At 39.2% G+C, this 21,209-nt stretch overlaps 1 protein-coding gene across 4 annotated transcripts in view; it reads left to right on the top strand.

Moving 5' to 3' along the window:
- Window positions 1–21,209, top strand: part of ADAMTSL3 (ADAMTS like 3) — a 349,114-nt gene that overhangs the window by 178,155 nt on the left and 149,750 nt on the right. For all 4 annotated transcript variants that reach the window (XM_081546775.1, XM_081546777.1, XM_081546776.1 and 1 more), the window contains 2 exons: window positions 1,067–1,141; window positions 12,052–12,209. In XM_081546775.1, the coding sequence (XP_081402901.1) occupies window positions 1,067–1,141; window positions 12,052–12,209 (233 nt within the window). The remainder of the gene's footprint in view (window positions 1–1,066; window positions 1,142–12,051; window positions 12,210–21,209) is intronic.

Here is a 21,209-nt window from a genome sequence, read left to right on the forward strand (position 1 = left end):
GACACTTTTCATTGAGTGTTGTCTTCAGTTGGTCTAATTGGGAGCATTACTTGATGGAGTTAATCATTTGGTTTTCTAAAAGAAGCTCATTATAGAGGACTCCCTTCCCATTCCACCATATCACCCAATATCACCTTCTTTGGATGAAGACCAGCCTTTGGTATTGTTGATGGGTTCTTTTCTCTTGCCTCATGATCTCTTCTGTTCCACATTATTGTACAGCATCCCCTTTTTATCACCTGTCACAATTTGTTTTAAAAAATGGGACTTTTTGTTAAGAAGAGAATCACATGCAGAGTCAAGAAGATTCTTTTTGCTTAACTTATGTGGAACCCAAACATCAAAATGGTTAACATAACTAAGCTGGTCCAAATGATTTTCAACACTTGATTTGGATATTTGAGTATGTTGGTTATCTCTGCATGGTATAACGTAGATTGTTCTCAATATTTCAATTTGATTGCTATGAACTTTAACTGATCTACTGGATCATGGAACATTGTCCAGCTAGAAATTCAAGCATGAAACTTCACAAACCACTTTTGACACTTTTGTGATTCAATTAATCACAGCACCTTCTCCATACACTATACAAATCTTTTTTTGCTTCTCAGTTGCATTTTTACCTGTCGTGAAATAATAAAATATATAAAGCATGATATACTGAAGATGTTACTTTTTTTCTTCCATCTTTATTATTAACATGGCTACACAAAAATTCACCAGTTTTGGTAAGTTATTTTTTTAAATGCATACTGATATGACAGCTGTCTTAATACAGTCTAACAAAATTGTTTCTAATGAAATTAAAGACAACTAAGCACTACTAGAGCCATCTTACAGAAAAAACGAATGTTTTGGCCAAACCAATATTTAAATGAAATTATGTGAGTATGTTAATATGCCTTAGACACAATAGCTGTTTTCTGAAGATTTCCTGACTGAAGATAGAAATGAAATACAATTAAGAACACTTTATACATGCCCTCAGTTTTGATTGAGTTGCTTATTTCAATGGGCCTTTAGTGCAGAAGTTTTATTACATTTGTCTTGTGTTCTTTCCTAGGGGAAGAAAACGTAATTGCTGTTCCTTTGGGAAGTCGAAGTGTGAGAATTACAGTGAAAGGACCTGCACATCTCTGTAAGCAAAATTTAATCTTAACATTTTTCTTCTTTTCTGAAAGCTTATTTAGTAAAGAAAATATATGTGTGTGTGTGTGTATGTATGTATATATATATATATATATATACTTCTTTGTATTAATGAATAGGTCAACATCTTAATGGTTTTGCTTATCACTTTGAAATAGTCTAGGTCTTCCCAGGTGGATCAGTGGTAAAGAATCCGCCTGCCGATGCAGGAGCCTCAGGAGATGTGGGTTTGATCCCTGGGTCAGGAATATCCCCTGGAGAAGGGAATGGCAATCCACTCCAGTATTCTTGCCAGAGAAATCCCATGGACAGAGGAGCCTGGCAGGCTACAGTCCATGGGGTCGCAAGAGTCAGACACCACTGAGCACGCCTGCTGAAATAGTCTGTATCTCTAGGGAATGATCTATGACCCTGATTTTTTTAGTTCTCACGTCCTAGTGGGAAGTATACCAGTTTGGGATTAATCCCCTCACAGGAGAGGAAATCAAGTTATATGTGAAATGAACTATGTGTGGAGAGTAAACTTTGATTCAAGAGTCTTCTGGAGATCTCAACAGTTTGGGATAAAAATTAGCAAAACAAAATTTAAAACACAGAGCTGCATCAGTGAATATAGCTGACAAGTACAAGCTCTGTTGACAGCACATCACAGCCTAGATCTAGGGGGCACTGAAAGTAAACAGTGGTTTCCCAGAATCCTAAGAGTTTGAAACAATAAAGGGTTGGGATTGTATGTTTCTTTGGTCAAAGTCACATGGCATCTCCTCTATCTTAGCTTTTCTGGTCTCTCGGTGGTGGTTTAGTTGCTAAGTTGTGTCCGACTCTTGCAACCCCATGGACTGTAGCCCGCCAGGCTCCTCTGTCCATGGGATTCTCCAGGTAGGGATACTGGAGTGGGTTGCCATTTCCTTCTCCAGGGGATCTTCCCGACCCAGGAATCAAACCTGGGTCTCCTGCATTGCAGGCAGATAATTTACCAACTGAGCTATGAGGGAAGCCCTTTCTGGTCTCTTAGGACCCAAAGAAACTGGGAATACCAAAGTTTGTATATTTCTCTCCCAGGGTTTCCTGTGGCCATGTGAAGGACTTTCTTAGTCTTTTTCTGGGGAAGTTGAGTCTCTGCCAAGACTGGGTCCCTGGCGTTGAAGAAGCTCACTGTGTTCAGCTCTATCTTTCTGTAAAAACTACAAAACACTGAGTAGTTATACATATAACTATTTTAAAGCCACACAAATCAAGGTCCACAGGATTAAAATGCTGGGTATTTTGCCTTTTTGTTTCTCCTGAGCCACCATCTTAGATTTTCAAGTTGTAAGAATTTCTCAGGGCCACAAGTGTCATACATTTTCTGTAGCTTTCAAGTGTGTATATGCATGTGTGTGTTTGTGTTTGTATACTTTAGATTCAGTACTGATATTCTAACCAGCAATGTCCTTTGAGGAATGTTTATATCAAAATGTTTTTGTCACCAAGGATATAGATTAAAAATCTTAAAAAATAAAGAAATTCCATGGTACATTATGGCCTAAATTAGGGAAGGAAGAGAATATGTTTAGGACAGTGAGAGTGAGCCATTATTGGAAAGTCTTTTTTTAACCCTACTTTATTGTATGAATTATGACTAAAAGAGTGTGACTGATCTATTTAAAATATTAAAATGTTTACAGCCATATAGTGGTCAGTTCACTCAAGGCTTTCTCTAGAATCATGCATCAAAACATTTTTTAAGGCTTCTCCTTAAAATGGCTTAAAGCCCACCAGAGCTCTTTCTTTTTTAAAATTTATTTATTTGGCTGTGCCAGGGCTTAGTTGTGGCATGTAGGATCTTTAGTTATGGCACGTGGGATCTAGTTCCCTGACCAGGGATGGAACCCAGGCCTCTGCAATGGGAGCACAGAGTCTTAGCCACTGGGCCACCAGGGGAGTCCCAGCCCACAACTCAATGACAATAAATCTTCATTCTTGTAATCCTTGTAAATTCCAATCCCAAAGAAAGGCAATGCCAAAGAATGCTCAAACTACCGCACAATTGCACTCATCTCACATGCTAGTAAAGTAATGCTGAAAATTCTCCAAGCCAGGCTTCAGCAATATGTGAACTGTGAACTTCCAGATGTTCAAGCTGGTTTTAGAAAAGGCAGAGGAACCAGAGATCAAATTGCCAACATCCGCTGGATCATCGAAAAAGCAAGAGAGTTCCTGAAAAACATCTATTTCTGCTTTATTGACTATGCCAAAGCCTTTGACTGTGTGGATCACAATAAACTATGTAAAATTTTGAAAGAAATGGGAATACCAGACCACCTGACCTGCCTCTTGAGAAACCTGTATGCAGGTCAGGAAGCAACAGTTAGAACTGGACATGAAACAACAGACTGGTTCCAAATAGGAAAAGGAGTACATCAAGGCTGTCTATTGTCACCCTGCTTATTTAACTTATATGCAGAGTACATCATGAGAAATGCTGGGCTGGAAGAAACACAAGCTGGAATCAAGATTGCCAGGAGAAATATCAATAACCTCAGATGTGCAGATGACATCAGCCTTATGGCAGAAAGTGAAGAACTAAAGAGCCTCTTGATGAAAGTGAAAGAGGAGAGTGAAAAAGTTGGCTTAAAGCTCAACATTCAGAAAACTAAGTTCATGGCATCCAGTCTCATCACTTCATGGCAGACAGATGGGGAAACAGTGGAAACAGTGTCAGACTTTATTTTTCTGGGCTCCAGAATCACTGCTGATGGTGACTGCAGCCTTGAAATTAAAAGACGCTAACTCCTTGGAAGGAAAGTTATGACCAACCTAGACAGCGTATTAAAAAGCAGAGACATTACTTTGCCAACAAAGGTCCGTCTCGTCAAGGCTATGGTTTTTCCAGTGGTCATGTATGGATGTGAGAGTTGGACTATAAAGAAAGCTGAGCGCCGCAGAATTGATGCTTTTGAACTGTGGTGTTGGAAAAGACTCTTGAGAATCCCTTGGACTGCAAGGAGATCCAACTAATCCTTCCTGAAGGAGATCAGTCCTGGGTGTTCATTGGAAGGACTAATGTTGAAACTGAAACTCCAATACTTTGGCCACCTGATGCGAAGAGCTGACTCATTGGAAAAGACCCTGACCCTGGGAAGGATTGGGGGCAGGAGGAGAAGGGGACGACAGAGGATGAGATGGCTGGATCACATCATCGACTCAATGGACATGGGTTTGGATGGACTCTGGGAGTTGGTGATGGACCGAGAGGTCTGGCGTGCTGTGGTTCATGGGGTTGCAAAGAGTCGGACACGACTGAGTGACTGAACTGAACTGTAAATGCCAACTTGATGTTTGAAAACAGGTGAAAATCATTTAGATCCAAATTCTGTGAATGATTTGAATGATCATGTTGTAAAATAACATTTTGGTTCAAAACTATGAAGTACTGAATATTCACAGCAGTATAATTTATAATAGCCAAGATGTGAAAACAGCCCAAATGTCCATTAACAGATGAATGGGTAAATAAAATGTGGCATATGTAGAATATTATTTGACTATAACAAAGAATGAAGTCCCTGACATGTGCTACAATAGGTGTTTCTGTGCTCAGTCATGTCCAACTCTCTGTGACCCTGTGGACTGTAGCCCGCCAGGCTCCTCTGTGCATGGGATTCTCCAGGCAAGAATACTGGAGTGGGCTACCATTTCCTACTCCAGGGGATCTTCCCTACTTAAAAATGGAGCCTAAGTCTCTTATCTCTCCTGCATTGGCAGGCAGATTCTTTACGACTAGCGCCACCTGGGAAGCCTGCTACAATAGATAGGATCTTTGAAAACATTGTGCTAAGTGAAAGAAGTCAGTCACAAAAAGGCCACGTATTATTAATATATGATTGTCTTTATATAAAGTGTCCAGTGTAAGCAAATCTAAGGAGACAGAATGTTGGTTGGCACTTGTGTAGGGCGAGGGTGAGTTGGGTTGGTGGCAGGACTGGGGACTGTTAATGGATATGGGGTTTCTTTGGAGGAGTAGTGACAAAAATGTTCTAAACTTAAATTGTGGTGATGGTTTCACAATTCTGTGAATATGCTGAAACCACATATTTTAAATGAGTGAATTTTATGGCATGTGAATTTTACAGCATATCAAAAAGATATTTTAGAAAATAAAAATATGCAATGACTGGGCCTGATTTTCTCATGATACTAAAGACAGTTCTTTAAAATTCAGCTCTAAAGAGAGCTTAATAAGCTCAAAAAGCAGAATAAGTAGATAGTAAACAGATTTAGTAAAGATGAATACTCTGAGGTAAAATACTCATTTACATACATACCTGTTCTGGCATATTAAATATAACTTTAATACTCAAGACTGGCACTGTCCCAAGAACAGAGCTCAAAAATATTCCCATTTCTCCAAAGGTGATAAGATCTCTTGCTTGGAGTATTTCTCCTTCTGAACATTCTCAAAACTGGCTCAGAAGTGTTTCTGAAAGTTACCTTTCTCTGCCAGTGAAGAGAATGAACTGGCTTCATTTACAAAGGAATTAGTTAGCATTTCTTAACATCTTAATATAGATGTGGCTTTATTTTCTTGATTTGTACAAGTCTTTATTAATTTTATTCCAAAGATATAGTCCTAAAATTAAGCTGACTTTGCAGTAATTAATCATTCTTTTTAAGATCAGTATTAAGTGCCACCCTCCAAAAGGCTACATCATTAAAAACTGAGGACACTCAGTAACATAATGTTAGTCTCTTTGCTGTGGAATTTAATTACAGAATATCCATCTTGCATATTGCCTTGAGGTGATTAGAGCCTGAATTTCCAGTCCTTTTGCAAGCTTGGCCTCAGTATTATATCAAGCACACAGCTCCAGATTTCCCTAAAATTTCAAAAATGGAAAGAGGGTTACTGCAAAAGAGATTTTATTGAAGCAAAACTTCAACATGAAATATGTTGACTGGCAATAAACTGGAGAAGGCAAGATGCCATAAACTGAAAACCTCCATTATTGATTGTAAGAATTGGTTTTTTTTTGGTCCTCTAAATGCTGTCTGATGACCGTATATAGTAAGTTCCTTACAAGCAAACGAGTTCCATCCTAAGAGTGTTTTGTAAGTCCAATTTGTTTGTAAGTCCAACAAAGTTACTCTAGGTACCCAACTAACACAATTGACTACACTGTACCAGCTATGTCACTGCTATTTTTGCTTGCTTCTGGACATCCTGTGCTTGAAATAAAGATGCTGTACTACTGTACTTGCATACAGCACGATCACTTGTAGAGGATGCACACATGTGACATTGTACACCAGACATGTGAACTAACTTAGTGATTGGACATGCGAACACACATTCTGATCTCTCAAAGTTTGCAACTTGAAGGTTTATATTTAGGGGACTCACTGTATCAGTTCAGTTCAGTTCAGTTCAGTTCAGTCGCTCAGTCATGTCCGACTCTTTGTGACTCCATGAATCGCAGCACCCCAGGCCTCCCTGTCCATCACCAACTCCCGGAGTCTACCCAAACCCATGTCCATCGAGTCAGTGATGCCATCCATCCATCTCATCCTCTGTCGTCCCCTTCTCCTCCTGCCCCCAATCCTTCCCAGGGTCAGGGTCTTTTCCAATGAGTCAACTCTTTGCATCAGGTGGCCAAAGTATTGGAATTTCAGCTTCAACATTAGTCCTTCCAATGAACACTCAGGACTGATCTCCTTTAGGATGGACTGGTTGGATCTCCTTGCAGTCCAAGGGATTCTCAAGGGTCTTCTCCAACACCACAGTTCAAAAGCATCAATTCTTCGGCGCTCAGCTTTCTTCACTGTCCAACTCTCACATCCATACATGACCACTGGAAAAACCATAGCCTTGACTAGATGGACCTTTGTTGACAGAGTAATGTCTCTGCTTTTAAATATGCTATCTAGGTTGGTCATAACCTTCCTTCCAAGGAGTAAGTGTCTTTTAATTTCAAGGCTGCAATCACCATCAGCAGTGATTTTGGAGCCCAAAAAAATTAAGTCTGACACTGTTTCCACTGTTTCCCCATCTACTTCCCATGAAGTGATGGGACCAGATGCCATGAACTTAGTTTTCTGAATGTTGAGCTTTAAGCCAACTTTTTCACTCTCCTCTTTCACTTTCATCAAGAGGCTCTTTAGTTCTTCTTCACTTTCTGCCATAAGGGTGGTGTCATCTGCACATCTGAGGTTATTGATATTTCTCCCGGCAATCTTGATTCCAGCTTGTGTTTCTTCCAGCCCAGCGTTTCTCATGATGTACTCTGCATATAAGTTAAATAGAGATGTATAAATATAAGCATGAGCATAATGACTCATCAAAGGAAACGGATGCTGAGTAAAGTGTGCATACACTATAAATTACAACTCGAAGCATAAGTTTGATGTATTTATAACCATGGCAGCCATGCTAAATGCTCATTACGTGCTCACCTAACAATCCTTTGTGGCCTTCTTAGAATTTGAGACCTCTTGGGATAATTAGCATGATCCTGTCTCTTTCAAAAGAAGCCTGGACTGATACTTCTCAGGGCAAGCCTTTCAGCTAGAAGCAGTGAGGAGCATTCATCATCTTTCTAGTCATTTCTTTTAAAAATAACTAATATGAATAAGAGACACAGATGCATAGAACAGTCTTATGGACTCTGAGGGAGAAGGTGAGGGTGGGACGTTCTGGGACAATAGCATTGAAACATGTATATTATCATATGTGAAACAGGACACCATTCCATGTTCGATGCATGAGACAAATGCTCAGGGCTGGGGCAATGGGATGACCCAGAGGGATGGGATGGGGAGGGAGGTGGGAGGGGGGTCCAGGAAGGGGAACACATGTAAACCCATGGCTGATTCATGTCAATGTATGGCAAAAACTACTACAATATTGTAAAATAATTAGCCCCCAACTAAAATAAATAAATTTATTTAAAAAAATAAAGTAAAATAAAAATAAAAATAACTAATATGGATCAAAATATGTAAAGATACTATTGTAGACTTCAGTTGTGAAGATTTGGGGATAATAGAGTGTCTTTGTTTCTGATCCTCTTTTTTTTTTGTTCCTGGAATGTGATTTTGTTTATTCTGAGACAACACTAACTTCATTCTTCAGATTAAACAGCAGAGGATAAGGGGATTTCCAATATATTTCTTTGTTAAGCCAGCCAACAAATGCCAAAGCTTGTTTGTATCTTTCTTTAAGATTCCATGTAAGCGATATCATAGGGTATTTCTCTTTCATCTATTTGACTATGCATAGCATATCTTCCTTGACTCTTCTCTGCAACCCCAATCATTTAAGCCTGAAGAGGAGAAAGAAGGCAGCAGTGGCAGCAGGAAAAGAGGCTGTTATTCTCTGCCTTTTGCAATATGGGAGCATTTATACATTTCCTGGGGTCTTTACCCAGCACTAGCTGTCCTACTACAGGAACACAGAGGATCCTTGAGAGCTCTAAGGATTGAAGGGCTGTGAGTGAAGTTCTAATGAGCTGTGGATTGCATATCACAATGTAAGCCTACAGCACATACACCGGGTGTTGGACCTTAATTTGAAAAAATAGCACTGAAACATGTACAGTACCATATGTAGAATGGATGACAAATGTAGGTTTGATGCATGAAGCAGGGCACCCAGGGCACTCTGGGACAGCCTGGAGGGATGGGGTGGGGAGAAGGTAGGGGGGTGATTCAGGATGGGGAGACACATATTTACCTATGGCTGATTCATGTTGATGTATGGCAAAACCCATCACAATATTGTAATTATCCTCCAATTTAAAGAAATAAGTAATTCAAAAATAACAACTTAAAAAACATATCCATAAATCAACACATTGTCTGAATTGTTGATTTTCAAAAACCCCTTTTCTGCCAATTACTTTTAAGAGGCATAGGCACTAAGGAGAAGCAAGTTTACCCCCATAAAAATGACAACTCCTGAAGAACAACACTGGCCTCTGCTTCACTGTGAATTCATCACAGTGGCCTTGTTAATCTGAAGTGTCAGCAGTGTTGGGATCCACAAACCATCAAAAGGTGGCTTCATCAGAGCACTTCCCTTAGCTTTATTGACCACCCATTTCTGAATCAAGTCACACAGTTGAGATCAGGGCACCTGCTTTTGACCTCCTGTGTATGCAGCCAGGGTTTGTGACTCAGAGAGTGGGAAACCTTTTGAAATAATTGGAATAAAGATATTTTATGAGAAGTGGAGGAGAGGAGTAGTTTGGGTAATTCACATGCACTTGAAAACTGGTTTTGCACCTTGTATTCTCACATCTTTATCACTAAAGACCTTGGACACCATTGAAGTTAATAGAATGGACCCAGAATCAAAAACCAAAACATCAGGGACTTCCCTGGTGGTCTGGTGGTTAAGACTCAGCATTACCAATGCAGGGACCATGGGTTCAGTCCCTGGTTGGGGAACTAAGGCCCATATGCTGTATGGCATGGCCTAAAAATAAGTGAAAACAATAGAACAACAAAATGTCATAAAAAAAAAAAAAGGAGGCAGAAAATGCAGTAGATACTTGCATGCATGTGTGCTAAGTCACTTCAGTCGTGTCCAACTCTGTGACCCTATGCTCCTCTGTCCATCGGATTCTCCAGACAAGAATGCTGGAGTGGGTTGTCATGCTCTCCTCTAGGGGATCTTCCCGACCCAAGGGTCAGATCGAACCCAAGTCTCTTTTATCTCCTGCATTGGCAGACGGGTTCTTTACCACTAGCACCACGTGGGAAGCCCAAATAGATAATTAAATAAACATTACAAACAGTGAAAACCAAATGAACAGAAATGGTTCAAAAGATAGATGTCATGTTGGTCTTCCCTTTCCCCTAGATCGCCTTTCCAGATTCTGACCCCCCTCTCACCCCCCGCCCTCACCACCGCCGCCATTACTCTGCAGCCAGATGGAGCTTGGCAAGCTGTGATGCAGAAGGTCAGCTCAGTGGTAAAACAATCACTGCCCCAACACAGCCGCTGAATCCATCGGACACTACTTGAATTTAATCAAGTCACTGCATGCTCAATCTCTGTCTAGAAACTTGGTGTTTTGTATGCCTTCTTCTCTGCAGCAATGGATTTTGCCCAAGTTCATTTCATGTTTTGATATTACCTGAATCCTCATGATTTTTCCTCCTTTAATTTCAAGGTCTAATTCATCCAGTGTAGGGCCCTCTTACCATCTCCAGTTTCCCATCTCATTTTTACTGACAACTCGCTTTATAGCATTCAGTTTTATATCTTCATTGGAACTAGGAAATGAATTTCATCTCACACTTTCCAAAAATCTACTGCGGTCATGGAGATCAGGGCCAAAGTGGTTGGGGTTTTGTGTGCCTGAGAGTAGCCAGCATTATTCTTTGACCGCTAATGACTCCTGCAGATCAAGGAGCCTGTGTCCAGTCTTTGAATTTTCCCAGAAAAATTCCCAGCCTGCCCGTCAGAGATAATCAGGGATGTCTCCTAATGCCTGTTACACAGTCTGTCCAGGGCACTTGAATTCCTGCAGCAGCTCCAGTGGCAGAGAGAAAAGGGAAAAAAAAAAAAAAATCAACTGCCAAAGCACAGCAGCATGTGGGTTGCAGCCTCTTAAAACCAAATCATTTTGTTACTTTTTATTAGTTTGAATGGAGTTGTAGTTCTGTTGTGTGCTTTGTTCGAGATGGTTAAAGAACCACTGAATACCAGTGAGTCAAGCATAGGTTTCAGAGAAGAGGACCTGGGAGATTGTCTGCTCTGACTCCTCATTTTAGAAATAGGCCATAAAAAGCCAAGGCAGTGAGTTAGTAGAGCTGGAGCCAGAAATGCAGGTGAATCAGCTCCACTAATATGGGAACATTTATAAAATGAAAGGAAAAAAAAAAGGAAAAGGAAAGAAAGAAATCATTTAAATAAAGTAGGAGTGTTATTTTGGTTAAACTATCAGGAGTGTTCTGTTAGAGATCGGAAAGAACTAGTGTTCATTTAAAAGCCAATGTGAGGGACATCCTTGTTGATCCAGTGGTTGAGATTCTGTGTTTCCACTGCAGGGAGCACAGGTTCTGTCCCTGGTCATGGAACTAAGAACTTGCATGCTTTGTGACACGGACAAAAAATAAATAAATTTTTTTAAAAAGCCACTGTGACTAAAGAGGTGACACATGAGAGAGATCTTTGTGGTGATGTCATAGTTCTGTGTTTTGGTTATGGTGATGTGTGACAAAATAGCACAGGACTATAGGCACACATTGTACTGATGTCTGTTTCCTAGTTTTTATATTGTATTATCGTTGGATAAGATGTAACCATTCCATTGGGTAAAACTGAATGAAAGATATACAGGACCTCTTCACTACTTTTGCAACTTCCTATGAATCTATAATTATTTCAAAATAAAAAAATAATCTTAAAGCAAATTCAAATTTTATTGTAGTTTAATAAAGTCTAGGCCTATGATCTGAAGGGGTGAGAAAATTAGTAACATACCTTTAAGTAATAACTACATCTCAAAAAAATATAGAGAGAAGTTTTATTCTTGCCCTTATGACTCCAAAGAGTTGAGTAGACCTTACTGGACCTAGCAATCTTGTTTGCTCCTTTTTATAGACAGCTAAAAAGATCCCCTGGAGGAGGGCATGACAACCCACTTCAGTATTCTTGCCTGGAGAATCCCATGGACAGAGGAGCCTGGTGGGCTACAGTCCATAGAGCCGCACAGAGTCGGACACTACTGAAGCAACTTAGCACACACAAAAAGCTTATATATTTATTTTACCAATTTGAATCAGTATTTGTAAACTGAGTGGATGTACTGATGTTGTATTTATATCAGATGCAATTACATGTACTAAAATATCTTTTGAAATGAAATGCTTTTAAGATACTTTCATTAAAACTTTATTTTTAAATTTTAGTTATTGAATCAAAAACACTTCAAGGAAGCAAAGGAGAGCACAGCTTTAACAGCCCTGGAGTTTTTGTTGTAGAAAACACAACAGTGGAATTTCTGAAGGGCTCAGAGAGGCAGACCTTTAAGATTCCAGGACCTCTGATGGCTGATTTCATCTTCAAGGTAGGATAAGTCTCTTCATAAAATGTCATGCATCAGGGGCCCAGCACATCTTGAATTTGAAAAAGAACAAGTTTGTTTGGTTGGCGGCCAATGACTGTTATTATACAGGGCATGTGTCATTAATATTTTCACCTTGACAGTCAGTTCTTAAAAATCATTCAACTCTCTCAAGGTTCTGTTCCTCAACCCCAACAGTTAAGAAACAAACTTCACTCTTACAGGGGAATGATTGTTTTGAATTTGTAGTCTCTGGTTGCTGTGTTCAGTTTTAAACCTCTCAATGGAGTTCGGTGAGAATGGTCCATGGTTAAATGCTCCATGTCTTAAACCACGACTCTTCTGTTGCTCTCCTTGCAAAGCAGAGCAGAGAAGACAGAGGCCCCTCCCTTACCTTCCTTTCGTGTTCCTCAGTAATGTCTCATCATGAGCACTTGTCTGGACACCTGTCACGAGGTCCCCTCATAAGAACTCTTCTTTACTGTGACCAGGGCTCTGTGTCCCTTCTCTTGGGTAAATTGGGGGCATCTTCTTTCACTCAGAGGACATGAAATGAGGTGGCCAATGTATATCCAAGGTGACACAATCTGAAATTCTTCTGATACAACCGAAAATACCTAAGACATGCAGAAAGGGGTGTTTCAGTGGATGGTTTTGTCCTATGTATCCCTTTTGGGAAACTCATTCAAAATGGAAAGGGAAGAAAGACAAGAGCTCCAATTGCCAGGAATATCTTTACCTTTGAGAAGACCCAGTGCCTTCTAAAGAACTGTTCCATGTTAACTTGTCAAAGTTTCATCAAAGCATTGCTTGTGCCAGCAGAGAAAGACATTTGAAGTTGGAGGAGAGTTGCAAACTGCGGTCCTGTTTGCAAAGTCAGCCTCCAGTGTGACCAGCCAAGTGTCAGTCTGGGTGGAGTTGTTGTTTTGAGACTTTGGGTTTTAAATTGTCAACCTTTAAAAAAAAATTAAGAGATTTTAACATTAAAATACCAGTGTTCTTTTTTTTCCTGCTTCACTTTAAAAATGGGAAGGTCTGACCACCAGCTTGCATTCCGCCATGGTGATAATTGGCTGCAGCTGTGTAACAGCTGCCCTCTCCACAGGGCACATGTCCTCACTTGCCATGGTCCACACCTGGTCCTCGTGTGAATCTGACGTTAAAGGTATAGACATTTATAGACATTTAAGTTGCCACTCCTGGATGTCACTTGCCATTCCTAGACATTGAAGTGACTTTTGTGTCAGACCCTTGAAGCATCAACCCAACATTGTTCCTTGACAGCAGCGTTGGGAAAGTCTTCTGGGGAAGCCCTAACTGTCATCTCTCTTTCCTTCTATTCTCTCTCACCCATTGTTGTACATAAATTCTGGGCTTGGGTTGCTTCTCTTAAGGTTTTCCCATTTGATGCTAAAGTAGTAAAACCCACACACACAAACACAAACATACCCTCTTTAAAAATTCTCTTTTCATTCCTACTCAGAAGATCTGTATTCCTCTCAAGTCAATTTAGAGACCTCTGACTGAGTAGGAAACATTAGTACAGTGATGGAATGAGAAAAATAGTCACAAAGGTTAAAATTTTACGGTACTGTTTGGTGAAGGTATTAACATGGAAAATGTGTTGTTTATTGACCTCATGCATAAACACACATACACACATAAACTATTTACTTCGAGTGTGTCTGTATACACACACATGTACATATATGAATATGTGTATGTCTGTGTGTATATACATTTTTTTAAGATTTGAGAGTATATATTCCAAACTGAAAACACTGAGAAAATAGTGGCTATTTTAAAGGATATCAGTGCTTTAGGGGAGTGATCTTAGTTTTACTTATAATATTCTAAAATTTAATTCTTAGAAATACAGTCATATATGTGTAGTTAAAATTGGGCTTCCCCTGGTCGCCTCAGCGGTTAAAAAAAAAAAAAAAAATCCACCTGCCAATGCAGGAGATGTGGGTTTGATCCCTGGGTTGGGAAGATCCCCTGGAGAAGGAAATGGCAACACTTTCCAGTACTCTTGCCTGGGAAATCCCATGGACAGAGGGAGGGCATGGGATCGCAAAAAAGTCAGTCACAACCTAGCAACTAAAAAACAACACTCAAAAATTACTTTACATCTTTATGTCCAAATTATATATTCACCTCTTAATAGAATGCAATTTAGCAGCATGTTGCCACTCTATGAATTTGTACTCAGTCTTCTATTTTCCTGTCTCTTGAATTCTAGTTTTCTCAGGTTTAATAAACAATTCTGAGTTTTAACTTCGATTTCTGGAAAGCTTTTGATCTCTCTTGACTAGAAAGATTTTAAAATATATATATTATTTATCAAAGAGGGTGTTACACACAACTGTCTGACTCATGCATAAATAAAGCCTCACTTTCATGCCCAAACCATTTTCTTTCATGAATGCGGTGTACTTGGTGGGAAAGAATTTGGCAAATCAGAGATGCTGTGATGAAGCAAGAATAATTCTGATGGTTTTCCCTGACTTACAAGCTTGTCCAAATTCTGTGGGTTTCTAGGAAATATCCTTTTCCATGGGTTACTTTGTTTTTTGGTCAGAGCACTGTAGTACTACCCAGCCTGTGTTGTTACTAAGATTGGGAACTCTGCTTCCATTCATCTCTCCTTGGCCTATGAGGCAATCAAGTGATGGCTCTCCTTCGAGTGGGAGGTTAAGAATGTATGTGATGTCCCTGATGATGGTCAACCTTGTATTTCACTGTATCTCTTTCCATTCCAATCAACTAAGAACAGCTGATCTTTAAGAAAAAAAATAGGAAGAGCTGGCTTCAACCTGAGAGAGAATGTGAAGACCAGCTCTACCCCACAGTTCAGTTCAGTTCAAATCAATTACTCAGTCGAGTCTGAATCTTTGCGACCCCATGGACTGCAGCACGCCAGGCTTCCCTGTTCGTCACCAACTCCCAGAGTCTGCTCAAACTCATGTCCATCAAGTCGATGATGCCATTCAAACACCTCAGCTTCTGTCGTCCCCTTCTCCTCCTGCCTTCAATCTTTCCCAGCATCAGGATCTTTTCCAACGAGTTGGTTCTTTGCATGAGTGGCCAGAGTATTGGAGTTTCAGCTTCATCCTCAGTCCTTCCAGTGAATATTCAGGACTGATTTCCTTTAGGGTTGACTGGTTTGATCTTGCAGTCCAAGGGGCTCTCAAGAGTCTTCTCCAACACCACAGTACAAAAGCATAAATTCTTTGGTGCTCAGCTTTCTTCATGGTCCAACTCTCACATCGATACATGCCCAATGGATAAATCATGGATACATGGACCTTTCTCGGCAAAGTAATGTCTCTGCTTTTTATATGCTGTCTAGGTTGGTCATAGCTTTTTTTCCAAGGAGCAAGCATCTTTTAATTTCATGGCTGCAATCACCATCTGCAGTGATTCTGGAACTCAAGAAAATAAAGTCTGTAACTGTTTCCACTGTTTCTCCATCTATTTGCCATGAAGTGAAGGGACTGGATGCCATGATCTTAGTTTTTTGAACATTGAGTTTTAAGCCAAATTTTTACTCTCCTTTTTCACTTTCATCAAGAGGCTCTTCAGTTCCTCTTCACTTTCTGCCATAAGGGTGATATCATTTGCATACCTGAAGTTATTGATATTTCTCTCAGCAATCTTGATTCCAGCTTGTGCTTCATCCAGCCCAGCATTTCGCATGATGTACTCTGCATATAAGTTGAATAAACAGGGTGACAATATACAGCCTTGATGTACTCCTTTCCCAATTTGGAACCAGTCTGTTGTTCCATGTCTGGTTCTAACTGTTGCTTCCTGACCTGCATGCAGATTTCTCAGGAGGCAGGTAAGGTGGTCTGGTATTCCCATCTCTTTAAGAATTTTCCACAGTTTGTTGTGATCCACACAGTCGAAGGCTTTGGTGTAGTCAATAAAGCAGATGTTTTCTGGAACTCTGTTGCTTTATTTCTATGATCCAACAGATGTTGGCAATTTGATCTCTGATTCCTCTGCCTTTTCTAATCTAGCTTGAACATCTGGAAGTTCTTGGTTCACATACTGTTGAAGCCTGGCTTGGAGAATTTTGAGCATTACTTTGCTAGCATGTGAGATGAATGCAATTGTGTGGTAGTTTGAGCATTCTTTGGCATTGCCTTTATTTGGGATTGGAATGAAAACTGACCTTTTCCAGTCCTGTGGCCATTGCTGAGTTTTCCAAATTTGCTGGCATATTGAGTGCAGCACCACGTCATCCTTTTGGATTTGAAAGAGCTCAGCTAGAATTCCATCACCTCCATCAGCTCTACCCCACAGAGTGCTGTTAATAATTTCGCTCAGTCCTGGGTGCACTGAAATACAAAGGCACCCTTTGCATACAGTTCCTAGATTAGACCTCATTTCATGGACATCTCCACTATCTCCAGGAGATAGTGAAGGACAAGGAGTCCTGTTGCGCTGCTTCCATGGGGTCACAAAGTGTCGGACACACCTTAGCAACTGAACAACAGCAACAACAACGTGGACTTTTAATAAATGAAAGGTTGAAAACAACTATATTCTAACCTGATGAGTAAAATATGAAGGCATCCATAGGATACTGGATTCTTTTGTGGCTATTGTGCCGATTCTGAAATCTGGCAACTCACTGCACCAATGAGATGGAATTTCTTTTTTTCTGCTTTTTCAGAAGCTGTATTTTCATGATTGGACCTTTCTTGAAAAAGTGCACTTTTTCTTCTTCCCAGTGGATTTCTCACTAAGCATCCTTATTTTCCTGAATGATCTATTTCTAATGGATGACTCTTGTCACTCTGTTACTGAGTCACAGTATTTTGCATGTGAGCCCCTGAGATATTCTTATTTTGCTTCTGCAATCTATCTGTGTATGTGGCCACCATGTAGCAGTAGAGTCTCGAGCCTGTAGTTGATGCTATGTGCTTTGTTGGTTGGACCCTAAGGCGCTATCCTTTCAGCAAGAATTTACTGAGTATCTGTAAGTAGATATTTGTGAATATCTGCTTTCAGTATATGTATTTGAGAATAATCTAGTAAAATAAACATAAGTGGCTTTGAGAAAGGTATCTGTTTCCATGGTTAACTATTTTAATAAAGATTGCTGGTGGCTTTTCCCCTCTTTAAAAAGTATGTCCCTCTTCAAGGGAAAAAAAAAGTTTTCCTTATAGTCTGAAATCTTCCTTTTTATGTTAGTTGTCTATCTTCTTTCTTCTGTTTGGATATTTTGTATTTCTGTAGAAAAATATTTTCTGATTTCTTCTTTTTTTTTTTAATGTTTTTTATTGTGGTAAAATAAAAAATGTTTTTATTTCACCATGTTTCACTGTACAGTTCAGTGGTGCTAAGTACATTCATGTTGGTTTTCAGCTGGGCAAGCCTCTGTCTCTGGTTTCCTCCAACCACAGCTCTGGATACTGTGTATGTTTTCTACCTCCAAGGTCTCTCTTTTCTTTCTAGGGAGTTTCGGTAGCACATCTAACTTACCCAGGGATGAGAGGGTTTGAAACTATGTTTTCCTCTCTCTCAAAGAGAATATTTTAGCCTTTCAGTGTGGTGCAGACAGTGGCTAAATCCCCATGTCCACAGGTGTTTCAAAACACAGCAAAACAGTTTTTAGAGACAGTGCATGCGTTCACATCCTGAACCTACAGTAACAAAGCACAGTAAACTGGGTGGCTTAAATGATAGATGTTTATTGATCTCACAGTTTTGGAGGCTAGAAGTCCAAAATGAAGATGTGGGCAGGACTGGATCCTTGAAAGGGATATGAAAGAGAATTTGTTCATGCCTCTCTCCTCGCTTCTTGAATCCTCAGCTTTTCTACCTTTTCTTTACACTACTTTCCCTCTGTGCATGTCCACATCTGTGCCCAAATGTCTCACTTTATATAAGTGAGACAGGCTGGGACCTGGAACCTTTCGCTGCAGTGATTGCACCTGGACACACCTCTCATGTGACAAAATACAAATAAATTACATGGGGCTAAAAATAACTGTGTGCATGCACAGTTGGGACAGATTCTGGACAAGAGATCCAAAGAGACCGAAAAGGCAAACTGCCACTTTTGAAGAGCCTGGAGCAAAACTGGGTGTCAGGAGCAAAACTGGGTGTCGGGAACAAAGGCAGAGTACTGAGCATGCCCCCTGCGCATGTCACTACCTAAGGGGTGGGCAAACCACCTAAGTCACCCCTCCAGTCTGACCCCCTGGACACACCCCTACCCTCACCCCTTTTAAGGATTGCTTCTCACCCTCTCAGGGAGCAGGGGAATCTGTTTTTTGTTCTCTCTCCCAGCGCTGCAGAAGGAGCTGCAATAAAGTCTCGCCTGAATTTATTATCTGGCCTCTGATCAATTTCTGTTGATCAAGGAGGCCAAGAACCCTGGTCGGTAACATAAGGACACCAGTCACACTGGATTGGGCCCATCCTAATGACCTCATCTTAGCTTGACTAGACCTGCAAAAACCCTATTTCCAAATAAGATCATTTCTGAGGTTCTGTGAGTTTGAACTTCAACATAACTTTTTGTGGAGGATACAGTTCAGTGTCTAACAGAAAGTAAAATTTACCTATCTCATCATTCCTCTCAGAATTCCATCTCATTTTAACCATGTGCCATGAATCACAAAGGTAGAAACGTTTGCAATTTATTATTTTCTCGAAAAGTGTCCAATTCATCTAATTTTTCAAATTTAACTTTTGAAATGTAATCATAGCCTTCCTTTATCAGTAAAACAAAACAAAACAGCAACAACAAAAAACTCACCTGTACCTATGTCTCCTTCATTCCTAAACATGCTCTCTGGTTCCTTGTCTAATTTTTGTTTGTTCAAACCATCCAAAGGCTTGTCTCTGAGGTATCTAAGAACTAGATTTTAGTTTTGTTAACTCTCAGAGTTTATAAAAAATTCTATTCGTGTAAATTTTAGTTTTTGTTTCTTTTCTCTTTACATGGGTTTTATCTTGGTATTGTATTTTTAATTTTCAGAGCTAAATTCTTAATTCATTTTCACCTTTTGTTCTCCATTAAATGTATTTATGGCTGTCAGTCCCCATACAGAAGTTCTTAATTTTGTTGTGCTATAGGTTGTTAATTTTAAACTTTATGTGTAAGCCGTTTGTATCCTGGCTAGAAAATCTTTGCTTTATTCTGGATCATAAAATTATTCTTGTATATTTTTGTCTAGAACCATTACTATTTTACCTTTCACACTGAGAGCTATAATCCAACTAGAATTGATACTTGTATATGAAGTAGAATCAGTATCTTTTCCCCCATGACTATCCAGTTGAGCCAAAACCGTTAGGTGGAAAAGACAATCCTTTCCCCATCTATCTTAAATTCCAAACTATATATGTGTGGCTTTATTTTTACACTTTCCTCTGACCTATTTGTCTATATGCAGCAATACCATTGTGATTTAACTACTGTAACATTAGAACAAGTCAATATCTGGCAGTGTAATTTCTTCAGCTTTGTTCTCGAAGATTATCTTTAATTTTCTTGCCTCCTTCTCTTTCCATGTCAACTTTGAAATATGCTCCTAACTTTTTATTCTGCTGATTTTGATTTGAATTGGTTTGAATCTGTAGGTCAATTTAGAGAAAATTCACCTTCCAATATCATCTTCCAGTCCATAAATATGGTATATTCATCCCTTTATTTAGTTCTTTTGAAATTCTTCTCAATAATGGTTATAATTTTCAGTGTGTATGTTTTGCATATCTTTTATTAATTTCCAAATATTTGATTATTATTTTGATGCTATTGTAAATGTTTAAAATTTTTCTCTATTTGTTTTCTGCTGGGGAATGAAAATTAATTGGTTTCTATATACTGACATTATATTCTCACTGCATTCACATGTTAATACTAACAGTTTGTGAATTCTTTTGGATTATGTACATACACAATTATGACACCCACAAATAATGAGTTTGGTTTCTTCTTTTCCAATCGTTGTATACTTTAAAGAAATTTTCTTGCATTGTTGTTGTTCACCCACTAAGTTGTGTCCTCCTCTTTGAGACCCCGTGACTGCAGGCAGCACACCAGGCTTCCCCGTCCTTCCCTGTCTCCTGGAGTTTACTGAGATTTGTGTCCACTGAGTCGGTGATGCTGTCTAACCATCTCATCCTCTGCCACCCTCTTTTCCTCCTGCCCTCAGTCTTTCCCAGCATCAGGTTCTTTTCCAATGAGTTGGCTCTTCGCATCAGATGACAAGTATTGGAGCTTTCTTGCATTACTTAGGACATTTAGTACAATGTTCAATAGAAGTAGTGATTATGTTTTTTTCTTTCTTTCCTTTTAATATAGTGAACTACATGGATTTGGGGATGTTAAACTGATCTTACCTTCCTGTAATAAACTTTATTGGTCATTATTTTTTATTAGAATTTATTGTCAGTATTTATTTACAAGTATTTGTTATTTTATTATTAACAAAAAGGGTTACCCTTTTATATATTACTAGTTATGATTTTAAATTATTTTTATGTATGATTTTTTTTTTGGTATTTATGTCCAGGAGAGGTGAATTTTTTTCCTTGTAATGTCTTTGTCAGATCTTGGTGTTAATTTTATGCTAGCTTTATAAAGTACATTGAGAAAAACTTCCTCTATTCTGTAACAGTTTGTGTGAGATTGCTGTTATCTAATTAGTCAGATGTTTGATTTCCTTATGTGTCAGTTTTGTTTTAAGGAACCTGTCTATTTCAACTAGCTTTTTGAAAGTTATTGACATAGTTTTTTTTTTTTATAGTATTGTCTTATTTCTTCCATTATGTAGAGAATCTGGGTGAGTCTCATTCCTAACATTGATTATTTGTCCCTACTCTTTTTTTTTTCCTTTAATCATTCATGTTGGAGGGCTATCAATTTTATTAAACTTTTCAGAGAAACACTGTTTGGCTTTATAAGCCACTAATATGTAATTTCATTCTCATATCATTAATGTCTGCTCTTGTCTTTATTACTACCATCTCTGTACT

The sequence above is a fragment of the Giraffa tippelskirchi genome, chromosome 12 (assembly GCF_054371585.1).
Source record: "Giraffa tippelskirchi isolate mGirTip1 chromosome 12, T2T-mGirTip1v1.2.pri, whole genome shotgun sequence".
Classification (NCBI taxonomy): Eukaryota; Metazoa; Chordata; class Mammalia; order Artiodactyla; family Giraffidae; genus Giraffa; species Giraffa tippelskirchi.